At 40.6% G+C, this 14,411-nt stretch overlaps 1 protein-coding gene across 1 annotated transcript; it reads right to left on the minus strand.

Annotated features, from left to right (window-relative positions):
- Positions 1-560: 560 nt before the first annotated feature.
- On the minus strand, positions 561-12,936 carry sim2 (SIM bHLH transcription factor 2). Its single transcript, XM_047607320.1, has 11 exons — positions 12,215-12,936; positions 9,200-9,282; positions 7,713-7,802; positions 7,501-7,609; positions 5,222-5,307; positions 3,704-3,903; positions 3,382-3,488; positions 3,144-3,291; positions 2,898-3,048; positions 2,447-2,762; positions 561-1,826 (listed from the first exon to the last, which is right to left on the minus strand). The coding sequence occupies exons 1-11, from the start codon at positions 12,387-12,389 to the stop codon at positions 1,507-1,509; spliced, it is 1,785 nt and encodes a 594-aa protein (XP_047463276.1). The 5' UTR covers positions 12,390-12,936; the 3' UTR covers positions 561-1,506.
- Between the last annotated feature and the right edge of the window lie 1,475 nt (positions 12,937-14,411).

Below are 14,411 nucleotides of genomic sequence, written 5' to 3' on the forward strand. Positions count from 1 at the left end.
TTCCGTTCTTGATCTAACCAGCCCCCGGACACACACCTGATCACACAATGATAGGCTTCAGACTCTCTGGCACAGTGGAAGAGCAGAGTTCACCTTTGAATAGGTTCTTCACTCTAAGGAAGCCACTGTCGCCACAGTTTACATACTTTTACTAACCTGACACTGGCTTACACACAAAAACAGTTTAGGAACAACTCAAAAAAACACAAAAAAACGTATAAGGTTTTGACCTGTGTTGACCAAAAAAAAATTCAAACTGATTGAGTTCGTGTGGGATGATTCACGGACGCCCTCCCCTTAACCCACAGGACCCAAAAGAGGCAGAAGTAAAGAGTGTAAATGCTACTGTGTGACCAATTGGATGCAGGGGAAAAAAACAATACAGTATAATAAGTGTTATTATCTGTAGTTATTTCTCTCTAGAGTAGATTATGAAGACGTGTGATTCATTCATCCTGCTACTCTTCTGTAGCACCGTACTTTAGGTGTGCCATCAGTTTCACAAACAGTCCTTCTATACACTCCTATAAAGAGTTACAGTTCAACAGATAGTAGAAAGACAGCGCTGGTTTAGCCACTTTATTTTTGTATCATTTGGGGCAAATGACATATCTCGATGGCGCTTGGCGATTTGGATAAAGCAGGTTAACGAATGAATGTGTTACTCTGCTATAACAACGTTTGCCCTGGTTGGTACATGTACTGAATCTGCTCATTGATTAAATCCTTCCATGGTGGTATGGAGCACATGCAGCTACTGGACCTGTGGGCACATCTGCAGTAAAGTACGTGACATCATATCATCATTTAATATTATCTGCATAAAATATCATGCCTCTCCTTTTTTGTGATACGTTTTTAAATTTGTATGTGTATGATTTTGCATGCCATTTGAGACTTTGTGAAGCGGCTGAAATGAGTTTCATTCACAGGGTGGCTGGACATAGCCTCAGAGATGGGGTAAGGAGCTCGGAGTAGAGTCAGTTGAGTTAAGGATGCCTCCTGTCAGAGATGTTTCAGGCATATCCCACCGGAAGGAGGCCTTCGGATTGGCCCAGGACACGATGGAGGGATTATATCTCCTGTTTATTCTTGGAACACCTGGGGATTTCTCCAGAAGAGTTGGTGGAAGAGGTCATCTGGAGTTTTCTGCTGAGGCTGATGCCCCCATGACCCAGAGCCGGATAAGCGGAAGAAGAGTGGTGGAATTTGTGATGCTTTTTTGAATTTTGTGGCATTTTGTGTATTTTTTATTTAGAATCTTCAGAGGTTCAACATCCTTGTGTTTTTTAGTTTTTTTTTTTACACATCTGGTAAATCACCTTGGCGTTAGGCACCATCTCTGAATATCTGAACAATGAAATAAGCTTCGACTGCCCATGTGTCGACGTAACGAGGGCTCTGTCTATGGCCCTCAGGATGAGCTGGAGCTGGGGCTCTGCTTGTGGTCCTCTGTAAAGGGTTAGCATTCACTGGAACTGTGTTTGTATCTCCTGCTGGTGGCCATCAGCAAGCTTTGGATATCCTGCAGCTGGGGTGCCTGTAGGGCCGCTCCATCATGCAGAGGCTGCTGAGCAGAGGGCCTTTCAGGGCCTGGTCACCTCGGAGTCCCTCGAGACCTCTTGTATTATGTTGGATGTCTTGTTTCAAGAGCTTCGACTCCTTGGTGTCGGGAAGCCTGGGTTGTGGACAAACCTCAGATGCATTGCTGTGGTGGACGAGTGTGTAATAATCACAGGGTTCTTCCTTCAGCCTGCCCGTAGAACAAGGATGTTTGCTGCTGGAACAATCATCGGAGCAGCTAAGGTCAACTGCCAGCATAGGCCCTGTAGAGAAAAACGGATCATTTATACTAGAACTGAAATGACGCCAGAACTCCTGAACTAGCACAGGAGCAGCTGAGATAGATAAAATTATTACATAGCACATTGATTAATACTGATTATCACAGGATATAAACCAATCAGGCATAACATTATGACCCAATATTGCGTGGGTCTCCCTTGTGCCTCCATAACAGTTGTGGCTCATCAGAGAATGGACAATGGGGGCCTTTGGGTCCTATGGGTTGAGGGGAGGGGCCTCTGTGGATCAGCCTACAGATAGTTGATCAGTTTGGGATCTAGTGAATATGGAGGCCAGGGCCTTGTGCTGTTTTTCAAGGGTTAGGGTTAGGGTTAGGAATCAAGGAGTGTCATTGATTATGGGGTGGGGGTGTCTGGTCTAGTCTGGTCTGGTCTAGGTGGGTGCTGCATGTCTAAATAACATTCACACAAAAAGTTTTCCAACAGAACACTATTGTCACAAGATGATCAGTATTATTAACTTTCCCTGCCAGTGGTCATAATTTTGCAGCGGATCGGTGTAAGTATCTGCACAGTACAGAAGAGACGCAATTTGCCGTTTAAGTTGTTGTTTTGTTATGACAACCTAAAATGTTTTGCACCTGTGTATTTGTCGGATGCCGTGGGACTGCTGATTTTCCATCCAACGGACCCTCTGCTGTGCGGGGAGCTGAAGATCGGCTGAGAAAGCTGAGAGGAGGGAATGGAGCCAGGCAGCTGAGCGTCCAGTTGCTGGAGGTTATAGGGGAGGTGCAGGGTCCGATTGTGAGCGGGGCTGCAGGACACTGGACTCAGGTCTTGGCTCAAGCTAGAGCTCTTTTCCCTGCAGGGGGTCGCCGGGTACAGGGGTTGTTCCTTCCACAGCACCTTCTGCAGGGACCAGCTTGAATGGTCTTTGCGCAGGAGCCTAGTGGCTTGCTACTATCCATAAGCAAAAACAACATCCATAGAGAGAAGACATTACTTTTCTTTGCTAATGGCTTATTTAGCTGACACAAAACAAATTCCATCACGACAATTAAGAATCACTTTTCTGTCAAGTGAAAGTGGCACCTCAGAATAGGGAGTTGTTCTGAGTTTGGTCATCTTGACTCCTTTGATTCTGATTTGTTTGCGGCGGTCTTGAGCGTACGGGGCGCTTGGACCAGGCTGACTGGCTTGACTCTGGTCTTCAGATAACTGCAGCTCCTTGCACTCGGTGTCACTGTGTGCAGACAAATGGACAGACAGACGGGCATACATGGTGAATTTTTGAACTGGTTTAAATGGAAATGCACGGACAATTGCAGAACTACTCACGTGAGGACGTGGTTCACGCTGACAATACAGTGAGGTCTGGAGGATCGGCTGTTGTGGACGATGGTGGCGCAGCTTTGTACCCACACCCAGCCTCCGTGCTTCGATAACATGCGGTAATACTTGGTGGTGACCTGTCCCTTCACTAGTACTACAGGGAGCACAAAGAACAGCTCTGTTATCACGGCTTGTGTATGTCGAGGCTCCAATTCATCCCACAAAAGATTTAGAAGAAACTCACACAAATGGTGGGCATAACGCAGATGGAAAACGTCGCAGGCGTGGACGTGGTGGTAGAGAGTCTTCTCGATCAGGTCCTGAGGCTCATATCCCGTCAGCTCCGCCACCCTGACTCCAGCGCACAGGAGAGACGGCACAAGTCAGGGGCTGATTTGAACATCTCTACGATTCATAAAAGCCGACTGCTTCATAAAAAGTTCTTGTATCTTACACATGTGCTGTAGCTATCATTTGGCCTCGTCTATAATAACCCAGGGATCATTGAGATCTCCTGATATCATGGCTCTCATCAATCAACCTACTCAGCCAAGCATTTCTCCTACCTCATGTCCAAGAAGATGAGCTTAAAGTCCAGGCTGGCCCGGAACATGAACATGTTGCTGTGGAGTTTGATCTCGGTAACGCCGCTGGGAGGCAGGGAGTGACCGACTGCCATCAAACCCACCGTCCGGTAACAGGATTCGTACAGCGCCAGGTCCACCATGTACTGACGCACCTTCAGGTAGCCACTGCAGTGGATGACCTGGTGGACGACAGCATCAAACACAAGGTCCTCTTTTGTTTTGTGTTTGTGTGTATTGTCGTATTTCCAGTTGTCTTTTTCAACTATGATCACAGAGATTCAGCAATGTCTTTTAGGAAACCATAGCTTTCAGACGATTGTTGCCTAGGTGCCCTGATGCATTTCATTTGACTGTCATGAATCGCGCCGCATTTTTTATTTTGAAATAAGTTCCTTCAAATATCAGCAAAAGAAAATTCTTTGCACCACTAGAATCGTTAGACCTATTTTACAGGGGCTAAAGCCTACCTAAAGTATTAATTTGGTGTTGTTTATTTATATATCTACAAGATAGAGCGAGCCCCCTCATTGGGTCCTATGATATTTAAAAACAGACTGAAATAATAATAATAATAAATAAATAAATTCTCTGTCTTTGTTAGCTGCTTGTAAAATTTTGTGCTCGTTATGTTCCCTCAAATCCTGTGCATGACTTGGGGGCTAAGCCTCCCCTGTCCTTAAAACCTAGTGACGCCCCTGCTTTGCACAAGTTGACTGCTTTTCCAGCACTAAAGTTAGATATACTGTATATGACAACTCATTTAAAGACACGTCCCGCCATGCAGGGACTAAAACAAAGAGAAGACACTTGTATTTGTGCGTTATTGAGTTGGCAATGCTCTTCACTGAAATATATGTAATATACTGTACATAATTCACAGTCTGCACAGATCTTCCAGAGAACTTACAGCTGTGCAGGATGTGTCAAAATGACAATAATGCTTGATTTGATGTTCAGCAGAGCTTCCTTAGGAAATGTATCAAACAACCAGTACTTTAGTTTCTTTTTCATTTAAATATTATATGTTCTCACATTTTAAAATAACAACCTCCTACTCCTGAGCAGCAGCTGCTAACAATTAGGTAGCTATGCTCACGGCTGACACAGGAGTTCTGAGGGGGCTCAAATTCACCAAGACACGCGGCTGAATTTAACAAGCCTTATAACAGGCCTTTATAAGTCGGTGTCCCTCCGTTACGCTACAGCACGTAGATTCTTAAATTAGGCCGCAGCCTCAACATTATCTCCTTTTATCAGTCATTATTGTGTAGAGACCGCTCAGTCTCAAAACACTGCTGAACACGGCTGAAATGGACTCAGAAGTAATTCGTTTCTGCAAAATACATTTTCTAACATGCGTGACCATGTTGCCACAAATTCAATTTAAGCTTATTCATGAGTTTAAAATGACACTTGTACGTTTACTTGTGATGTAATGTGAGTGCGACTCTAGTTACAGTGACATTAACAACGACCTGTTCCAGTGGCTGTATGTACCTTATATCCTCCACATGTCAGTCCAGCGTTTCGTTTGGCAAGAACGCACTTCATCCTCAAGAAGAAGGAACGCTCAATTTCGTACTCTGTCCAAAAAAAAACAAAAAAACAAAAGAGTCAATTTTAGATTCATTATTCACATGTTAACCAAGTGCTATTGGTTGTTCAGTCTGTTGGGATGATAGGATGCTAAGAGGCCTTTAAGGGCCTAGTATGTATGAAGGAGAAAACCAATCTAATCCATGCTCAAAATGGTGCAATATGATCTCTGTTGCTAATTCCTGTCTATGCTCTCGCTGTGGCGTTTTGAGGAGAATTTCTGATGACAGTGAATTGCAGTAATCCAGAGCCAGGATGTTAATAATTTTGATACAGTATGCTCTACTCATATCTTTGACAGCTGGATAAGGAGGGTCCTGAATTATTTCTCTAATGCCTATAATTCTGGTAGTGAAGATACTCATGAACTGATTACTACTGAGGGCTAAAGGAATGAACTACTCAACATAGCTAGGGCTCTTTATCAGTCTGGCTACAGTGCTGAAAAGCAATCTGGGATTCTTCTTAGTTTATTCTATTAATAATGGATAATTTGCTGCACTAACATGAACGAAGGTTTTTTTCCAATAAGTTGTTAAGCTAGGCTACATGAGCGTCATCATAATTAGTGAAATGCTGCTTTCTTTCCAGATTTGCTGCTTTCTGGTTTAAACCGGGCAACTGTGAATTCTCCTCCTTCGATTCGTGACCTTCTTTTTCCATGTTTTCATTTTCTACCCTACGTCTACACAACACACCTGATGTTGAAACACAAGAAAGACACGCTTGTTCATTGAGACCCATTCTAGACGACTGCTTCGTGAAGCTGACTGAAAGAATGTCAAGAGTGTAGCTAATAGCTAATAGAATAAGCCACTCAAGACAACATGTACACGAGCAGGGCCTCCCTAGTTTAACCGCACACGTGCAAGGATCTGAGTTGATGTCGATGCAGCACAGCCACTCACAGTTAGACACAATGGCAACAGCTCAACACATGGAAAGCGCACTCTTAAAATTGCTGGGTTGTTTCTGTCAACACATTTCTGGGTTGTTCATGCTGGGTCATATTTCTGGGTTATTTGAGGTACCATAAACTCATTGCTGGGTTTTTTTGTGTTGGGTCAAAGGGGTTGAAAGGGGTTCATTTGTAGCCGAACACTTATTTCGGATAATTTGACCCGGTTCATTCGTTTTCCTGCTCATTTATTGTTGAAATCTGGTTTTGTCTCTGAATCCGAGTAGCTGCACAGAAGGAGACTGAAGAGCGCCTCAGACGCAAGATTTTACTGGTAGTTTAAAGTGAAGATTTACCTACATTTTAACAGTTCATAAGTGGGTTGAATGTTTTTTTAAATTTTTCTTTGCCTTTTATTAACAAAGTTAAGTTAGCAACTGTTTTACTCGCTAAACGTTCTCTAGCTAACTATAACATTAGCTCTTTGAATTTCACAATCTAATGTGTGGTGGTTCAGGATGTAGTCAGCATTTTGCCAATGCTGGAGTGGAGGAGAAGGAGGAAGAACAACGAAGAGAAAAAGTAGGTGGACGATTACAAATCACTAAAACAAAAGAAGAATCTGGAGTTGTTATTTTTATATCTTATGAATTTTATTTAGTTTATTTACATGTTTTAATTTTCTTTGGATCTGAATGTGATTTTACACTATGTTTATATCCAAATCGTCATTAAAAGTTCCATTAAATGAATGTTAGCAGTCGTTTAGTTTAATAGTTTGACTTAGTTTGATTTTACAAATCATAATAAATTACACGTCATTATAACAAGTAATATAATTTCAGTTTTTAAATTTAAAAGTAATAATGCGATGAGTTAACCCAGTGTATGGGTTATTTCTAATCCCTGAATAGGGTTACCCCAGGATTACGGGTTAAACAGGTTAACCCAAGCACTTGGGTCAAAATAACCCCACACGTGTTCACCCCCATTATTGATCAACCCCTGGGTTACAGGTTGGCTTATTTTTTAACCCAACAGTTTTTAGAGTGTGTCTCTGCTACCTTTTCCAGATTCAAGATCACTTTATTGATCCCTACAGAAAAAATGTTTTGTCCAAGAGTCCCAAGATAAGTAAGAACATATATGAACATGTCAGACATAGACACAAGAATAACAATCAAAATCAAATAAAATAATCTTAAAAATAGAATAAGAATGAGGAAGAATCACAAAAAAATATACAGTCCAATTTACATGGGATATACAAGCATTTATATACCTGGAGAGAAGTGGTGGTGTGGGGGCGGGCACAGGCCCAGCATTGCCGACATCTCATCGTGGTCCGATGGGTGGATGTACTCAAATATACTGTTTCCCGTTAGCTCCACCTGCAGCGAACACATTGAGAGCGGTTTAGTTGCGTTGTATTTAGGCACAGAATAAGAAAACATATTGTTTCAACACCCTAATGTTCCCATTAGTGTGTCTCACCTGGGACAGGCCGAGGTGGACCGATGCCGTCTCTGAGATGTACATGATTTTGCCATCGGAGGCGACGACAAACACGAAGCCATCCAGAGTCTGAGGGAGCAGAGACATAAAGGAGACACACAAAATACAACAACAATAATCTGTCTTTGTGTTTGTAAGGAAAATAATTTAAAATGTGATAAAATCTAAAAGTCATGGTTTAGAGCAAACATTTCCTTTCATTTATTATATTATAACTCAAATATGCTTTTCTTCAATGTGAGAATTTTAATACATGATTCAATGAAACAACTGTAATAGCAGAGTTCAGACAGGTTTATGTGGGCATGCCCTCACTAATTAAATTGCCTTAAACATTTTGGAATACAAATGCCTGGAGCTGCAGAAGATGCATTCAGTCCTGACACCAGCGCTGCAGCATTCTGCTGGATTGGCATCGGCACACCCTCCACCACAGTTTCCCCTTTACATACGCACGGCAAGATTTGTCTCTAGCAATGTGTTTTATGTTAACCAGTGATGTCTCTGGCCCGTAGGTTAAATATTCTAATAAATATAAGGAATTCATTGTCATTCTTCCAGCTAGTCAGGAAGAATGAAACAAAACACAGGAAGTCTGAGTAAATGTTCTGCTGCTCAGGGAACGGCTTATTGATCAAGCTGGGCCGTTCTGGTCGGAGTTCGCCATTAACACGGCAGTCCTGGAGTCTGTCTCGACCCAGGCCTCGCTGCTGGGTTTTGAGAGTTTTAAGTTTAGTTAAAAAAAAAAAGTGGTATGAGGTTGTGGATTTTGGCATCTCATACGCAGTCCTTACCGTCTAAACACACTGGAGTGTTTGTTGTAGACAGGGGTTACTCTTTCCTTCAGTTGTTTTCTGATAGTGTAGACAGCACACAGATGGACTTAAGTTTATTTTTATTATGATTTATTTTGGCACTAAAGCTTTACCCCCTTCTTTTCCAAAAGTTTTTGAAAAACTTCTACTTTAAGTCTGTATTAGTTGCAACATCTTGAGTCTTTTGTGGTGTTTCTGTCCCCGGCAACATTCAGGACGGATCCCAACAAGAGCAACTTCCACACTGTAGCTTTAACTCAGGGGGTCTTCAACATTTTACAGGCCAAAGACCACCAAACTGATGGAGAGATAAAGTAGGGACCTCATACCCACTAAATGTGCTGGTGCTATTTATAGACACACATTATCATTTTCCATTCAATATTAAAATATTCATTTATCCATTTACTGAAATATGTTGGATTCATGCTAATGTGCATTTAAAAAAATTTAAATTTGTCGGGGAAAATAAAAAAAAATTGTAAAAAATGTCTAATCAACCAAAGATTTTGCGACCCACTCTCTCCAGTGCCACCTGCAGACTCCCTGTTGAAGACCTTTGCTTTAACTGTTTGATGTGAAGTAATTATTTGGTGCTCTTATGGAGCACGGAAGTGTGAGGTTTGTTGCTTATTGTTTCCGTGTACTGACTTGTAAAAGGTGGGAACCCAGCTCTTTTGCCATTTTGTCCAGAGGGCTCAGCGTCGTTGACTGTCCCCAGTCGCCACCCAGACCTGCAGAGACAGACAGACACAGAAGACGTTCAGAAGAGCTGGAGAACAGACGCAGGTCAGGGGATTTATTTTCATCTAAATGATACTCTGACTCCAAATATTACTCCAACACATACATGCTGTGGTTCATTTATGTTTATTAAATCTCACGTACACTGATCAGCCACAACATTATGGCCATCTAATGTGACAATTCACAGTGTTGAGTTTGGAAACTTTTGAACCTGGCATTCGTGTGGATGTTACTTAGACATGTGACACACACCTAAACCAGATTAAACCTGGCCTCCAATAGCACATTGTGCTGTGAAATGCAATAAGAATGATGACAAAACTATTTACTTTTTAATATATGGAAGAAAAATGTTCTGCAAATCACTCATTTCACCTTTATCTCTCACAGGAAAATAACAGTCATTTATTTGAGCAACGTTAGTTTGTGAAACTGAGTCTGTATCTGGATTTAGGACTGACTCTAAGAGGATCGTGTTGACGGTCAAGCAGCACTGGACGGATGAGACTCTGCAGACAATTACACCTGACCAAAAAAAAGTCTGTTTTTAATATATTTACATACATGCCGTTAAACAAAAACTGCTAAATTAGGCTACAGATTAATTCAGTTTCAAGATGCTTGAAATTTGTGTTTAATGTTGAGTCAAATAATGAAACGGGACTAAATTTAATTTGATTCACTAAGGACGATCTGTTCACACCTTCTCTACCCCTCTGCAGTTGAAGTGGGCTATTTCTGCAGCTCCATTCATCACTCCTACTTCCCCAGCTGTCAGAATCACACCGTATTTACACTGGTGTATTTAATTTACATTGGAATATCAACAGTACAATCCTGTTATACTCAGATGCAGGATGTAGCTGTGGGTCAGTTTGCCAGTTGAGCATTTAGTGATAACTCAGTTTAGTGATAGGAAAGAGCTCCGCACTTCAGCAGTGATTTTTTGCCACTGCATTAGGAAAACAAAACGCAGTGTGTGAGTCCACACGCGTTCAGGTGGTGATTATTCATCCATCTCCGTCTTGTGAACTAATGGTCCTCTGCTTGTTAACATAGCAAAAAGTGTTTTCTTTAACTGGGTTGTTGCCAGACCGAGTCATACTCATTAGACTCAGATTTATGTTGACAGATCTAGACTCTGGACCAGTCCACAGAGGCAGATCGGCACGGTTTCTGATTTTAGGTTCCTTCTCTTGCTGTAAAGATTTTTGGGACTTTTTAAAATTGTTGTTAAATAGCTGATATTTTGGTGTAGCCCTAAATCTTTGGGCTCTGATTTGTTCTCAGAGAAAAAGTTTAATTTGAAAAACTTATATTTAGTTAATAAAGAGACACATGTTCATCTGGAAGCTGTATTATTTAGTCTTAAAACTAGAATTTACTATTTCATACATACATTTTAGGACACTGTGCAAAAATAAGTTAAATAATTATACAGTGAGACTACCAAGGAGTAATTTAGAAAATCTAAAACTATATATCCACGTAGCAGTGGCCTCCAGTAGAATCTTAAAATCAAATATATCTCTTGTTTAAAAAAAGTGCAAATTAACCTAATTAACTGCATTTGTCTGTATATTACGGTAAATGGAAAATAACAGCTTTATGTCGTGATTGAAAAAAAAATAAGAGAGAGCAGTTCATTTTAAAATTTCACCGTCATGTCATAAATGAATAACTGCTCACATTAATTTCTTCGACAATGTGTGATCTGTTTACACTTTTTATTATATCTGCAGAAGAAAATCTAATTTTTCTTTTCTTTTTATCCTCTAATTTTTACCTTCGACCTTGCAGAAGCTTATTGGTTCGACACTTAAAGGTTTATGGGACATTTCCTCGTACAAATTGCCGAGTGCCCGCGCAGGGCGCTCAGGATCAGACACAATTCATCGAGCTGTCAGCGAACATATAATGCTTTCTGAGACCACTTAGGGGACACTTAAATACGTCCCCAGTGCGTCCTGGTTGTCTTCACACCTTCACTCACTTCTCAGTTCAGGCATCATGTTCAACCACAACTACTGTATCAATATAATCTTTTTTTTTTCCTGGCTGAGGAAGAGGATTATAAATGTTTCTGTTATAATGATGGTGGACAATGAGCATCAGTTTTCAAATTCCAGTAATATTTACTATAAGTAGTAGAAATGATTATCGGGGAGCAAATTATCGAACATGTATAATACCGTGTTATCGGTAAATGAAAGAGAATCTGTTTTGTTTTTTTTTTGTTTTTTTTTTTTTCTTTCTGATGACTGGCTGATTTCTTGTCCTTTAACGCGCCGCAGCGCATCCGGATACGACAAATCCCAATGAAATAATCCATCCTCGTGGAAGACCGAAATAGTCGCCCCCCTTTTAAACAGTCTGGGGGGAAAAAAGCTCCACGGCTTCGATGATAATTAACAAAAATGCTCCTGCGTAAAAAGTTAAGATCGAGTGCAGAATGTGTGTTAATTCACAGCGTGAATGCACTCTGCGCATTTCCCCTGCAAATCTAATTTTATAGCACGAGGAATGGATATAAAATGAAATTTAAAATAGTTTTTTTTATGGTTTAATTACACATATTGTGTAGCAGCTGAATATAATTATACAGAAAAATGAAATATGAAGAACAAATGTGGAGTTACGCGTAGTAAATCCTTTCCTTTTTTTGTGTAGTAAAATTTGGGAATGAATTATTTCCCTAATATAAACATAATAATAACTTAGTCAATTATACATTGACCAATAAAACTCACACGTTTTTACCTACGCCACATTTACAAAGGATAACATGCAGTATTATTGTCACTAGAGAGAAAAACGAAATACTTTGGATGAGTTTCTCCACAAAATCCACATTTTGTGACATTTCCTGGCAGTTATCATCTTCATCTTTAAGCCATCGAGTTCTCTCTTCGCGCCTACCGTCCGGGAAGACTTCCCTCATCCTGAGGTAGCTGCTGGTCAGCCGGATGATGGAGGCCTTGTCCAGCTGGGAGGTGATGGCCGCGGGCAGAGGCAGCAGCTTGGCCAGCTCGTAAAACTCCCCGTTCTCCTTTTCTCTCCGAGTCTTTGCCGCGTTCTTGGATTTTTCCTTCATCTCGGGACGTTCGGGAAAAAATAAAATAAAATAAAATAAAAATCTTTGTCGAGTAATCCGATGAGCTTGCACCCATACAGGCCTACTCACGCAACAAATTGCCCGAGCCAGGGGTGACAACTGGCTCCTCCGGCGTCCTAACGAGCTGACCTCTCAGATAAAAAGGCATGTTTGGAATAAGGAGCTGCGCGCTGTGATCTGAATCCATAAAAATAATAATAATACTAATAATAAAAAAAAAAAAAAGACCAGTCAACGCGATGTGTTTATCCTATTAGTCCCACAAAGCGCTCCATCCTCGCTCAGATCTCCAGCTTCACCTGCTCAGAACGGAGTTTGGGAAACTTTACGCAGCTTCTTCCACGGTGCACGGGTTTCCCGGCTACATAAGTCCAGACAGCCGCATTTTTTTCTCCTCTGATAATCTCTTTACGCGTGCAGCTTTTTTCTCTGCGAAAGGTAAAACTCCAAATAGAAGAAGTTATTAGTAAGAGATGTAATAAAACGAGGAGAACGGAGCAGCGAGAAGGCTGGAAGCTGAACTAGTCTGAACACTCCTCAGACCAGATCTCTGTCCTTTCTCTCTCTCCACCCTCCCCCTATCTCACTCCCCCTCTCTCCCTCCCTCTCTCTCTCTTCAGTTCAGTTAAGTTTTAAGTGACATTCAAGTTTAAACACTGAACCGAACTTGCTTCGCGTCTTTCGACAACATTTCTATTGGATCAAACGTTGACTTGGCCATTCCTAAACATTCATTGTTTTGTTTTTCTTTAACCATTCTTTTGTTGAATTGTTTCTCTTAGGATTCAGTGAGCCGATGTGCTGACATTTTCCTTTTATTTCAGAAATGACACAACCATCCTGGCCCAGATGCGTCAAAACGGATAAATACTCAACCAAAAACTGGTAAATGTAGCTGCTGCAGCAGCAGTATACAGGCACTCAGCATACCATGAATAATATATGAGGAGAGGAAAATCTATAGCACGATATTTAAAAGAATAATAGAGTTATTGAATATCAAAATGAAATTAAAACGAAATTAAAAGAAACGAACAGTAGTGTAGTGGCTTCGTCCTTGCCTCTAATTCATCACACCATAGTTGTTCAATGTTCTGCTGATGGTGGATTCATGAACATTGACATTCACCAAATCCAGTCATAAACTGTCTGGATTAAACTGATTTTGCGACTCAAGACTCTTTAGAGATGAGTTCTGACGGTCAGGCTGTGACTATTATTTATTTATTTCAATTTTTGACAAGCAAAAGAACACACTTTTAATAAACAAACAAACAAACAAACAAAAACGTTATTTGATGAATTACAATACAAGAGCAATAAACCAATAGACAAACTTTTCTACTTTATACAGATCAGATGTTCTGCAGCGACACGGTAACTTAAAGCTGAGAAATAGAAGAAGCATTCAAGTAAAAAGAAATGCGTCTTATTTGTCTTAACACAGGCTGGTATTGGTTGGGAGTCCTCTTAACAGCTGCATCAAACATCATAATATCAGTATATATTAAAAACAAAAAAGAAATGTAGGTTTTTGAAGAATATATTATATTTACTAAAATTAAAGAAGCACTTACACAATACGTGCCACGTTCAGATTTTAACTATAAATTATTTTTCATTGTTATTTCGCGTTTATGGCCAAACACGACCATTGAACATGAGCCTATTGTAAATTCGCAAAGGTTGTTTGTCATTCGAGTCGTAATTTATTGTAGGTCCCAACTGGATTAATATGAATATTAAACTGTAGTTTTTTTTTTAAGTGAAGCTGAAGACGAAGGAGAAAAAGACAAGAAGAAAAACTGCACAAGGAAACTGCATGTGGTAGGTGGATTTTCTTTCCTCCAAAATTGTATTTTGATGAAATACTCTATCCGTTTGTACTTAACTGCACCACTACGTGCTTATTGTTGTCCGGTTATGTCTCTCCTGCAGCCACCTGTAATGTTCCAGCTATCTTGACTAGAAAACTAAATTTGTCTTTTGTCAAAGGACCAT

The sequence above is a fragment of the Mugil cephalus genome, chromosome 15, assembly GCF_022458985.1.
Source record: "Mugil cephalus isolate CIBA_MC_2020 chromosome 15, CIBA_Mcephalus_1.1, whole genome shotgun sequence".
In the NCBI taxonomy this organism is placed as follows: domain Eukaryota; kingdom Metazoa; phylum Chordata; class Actinopteri; order Mugiliformes; family Mugilidae; genus Mugil; species Mugil cephalus.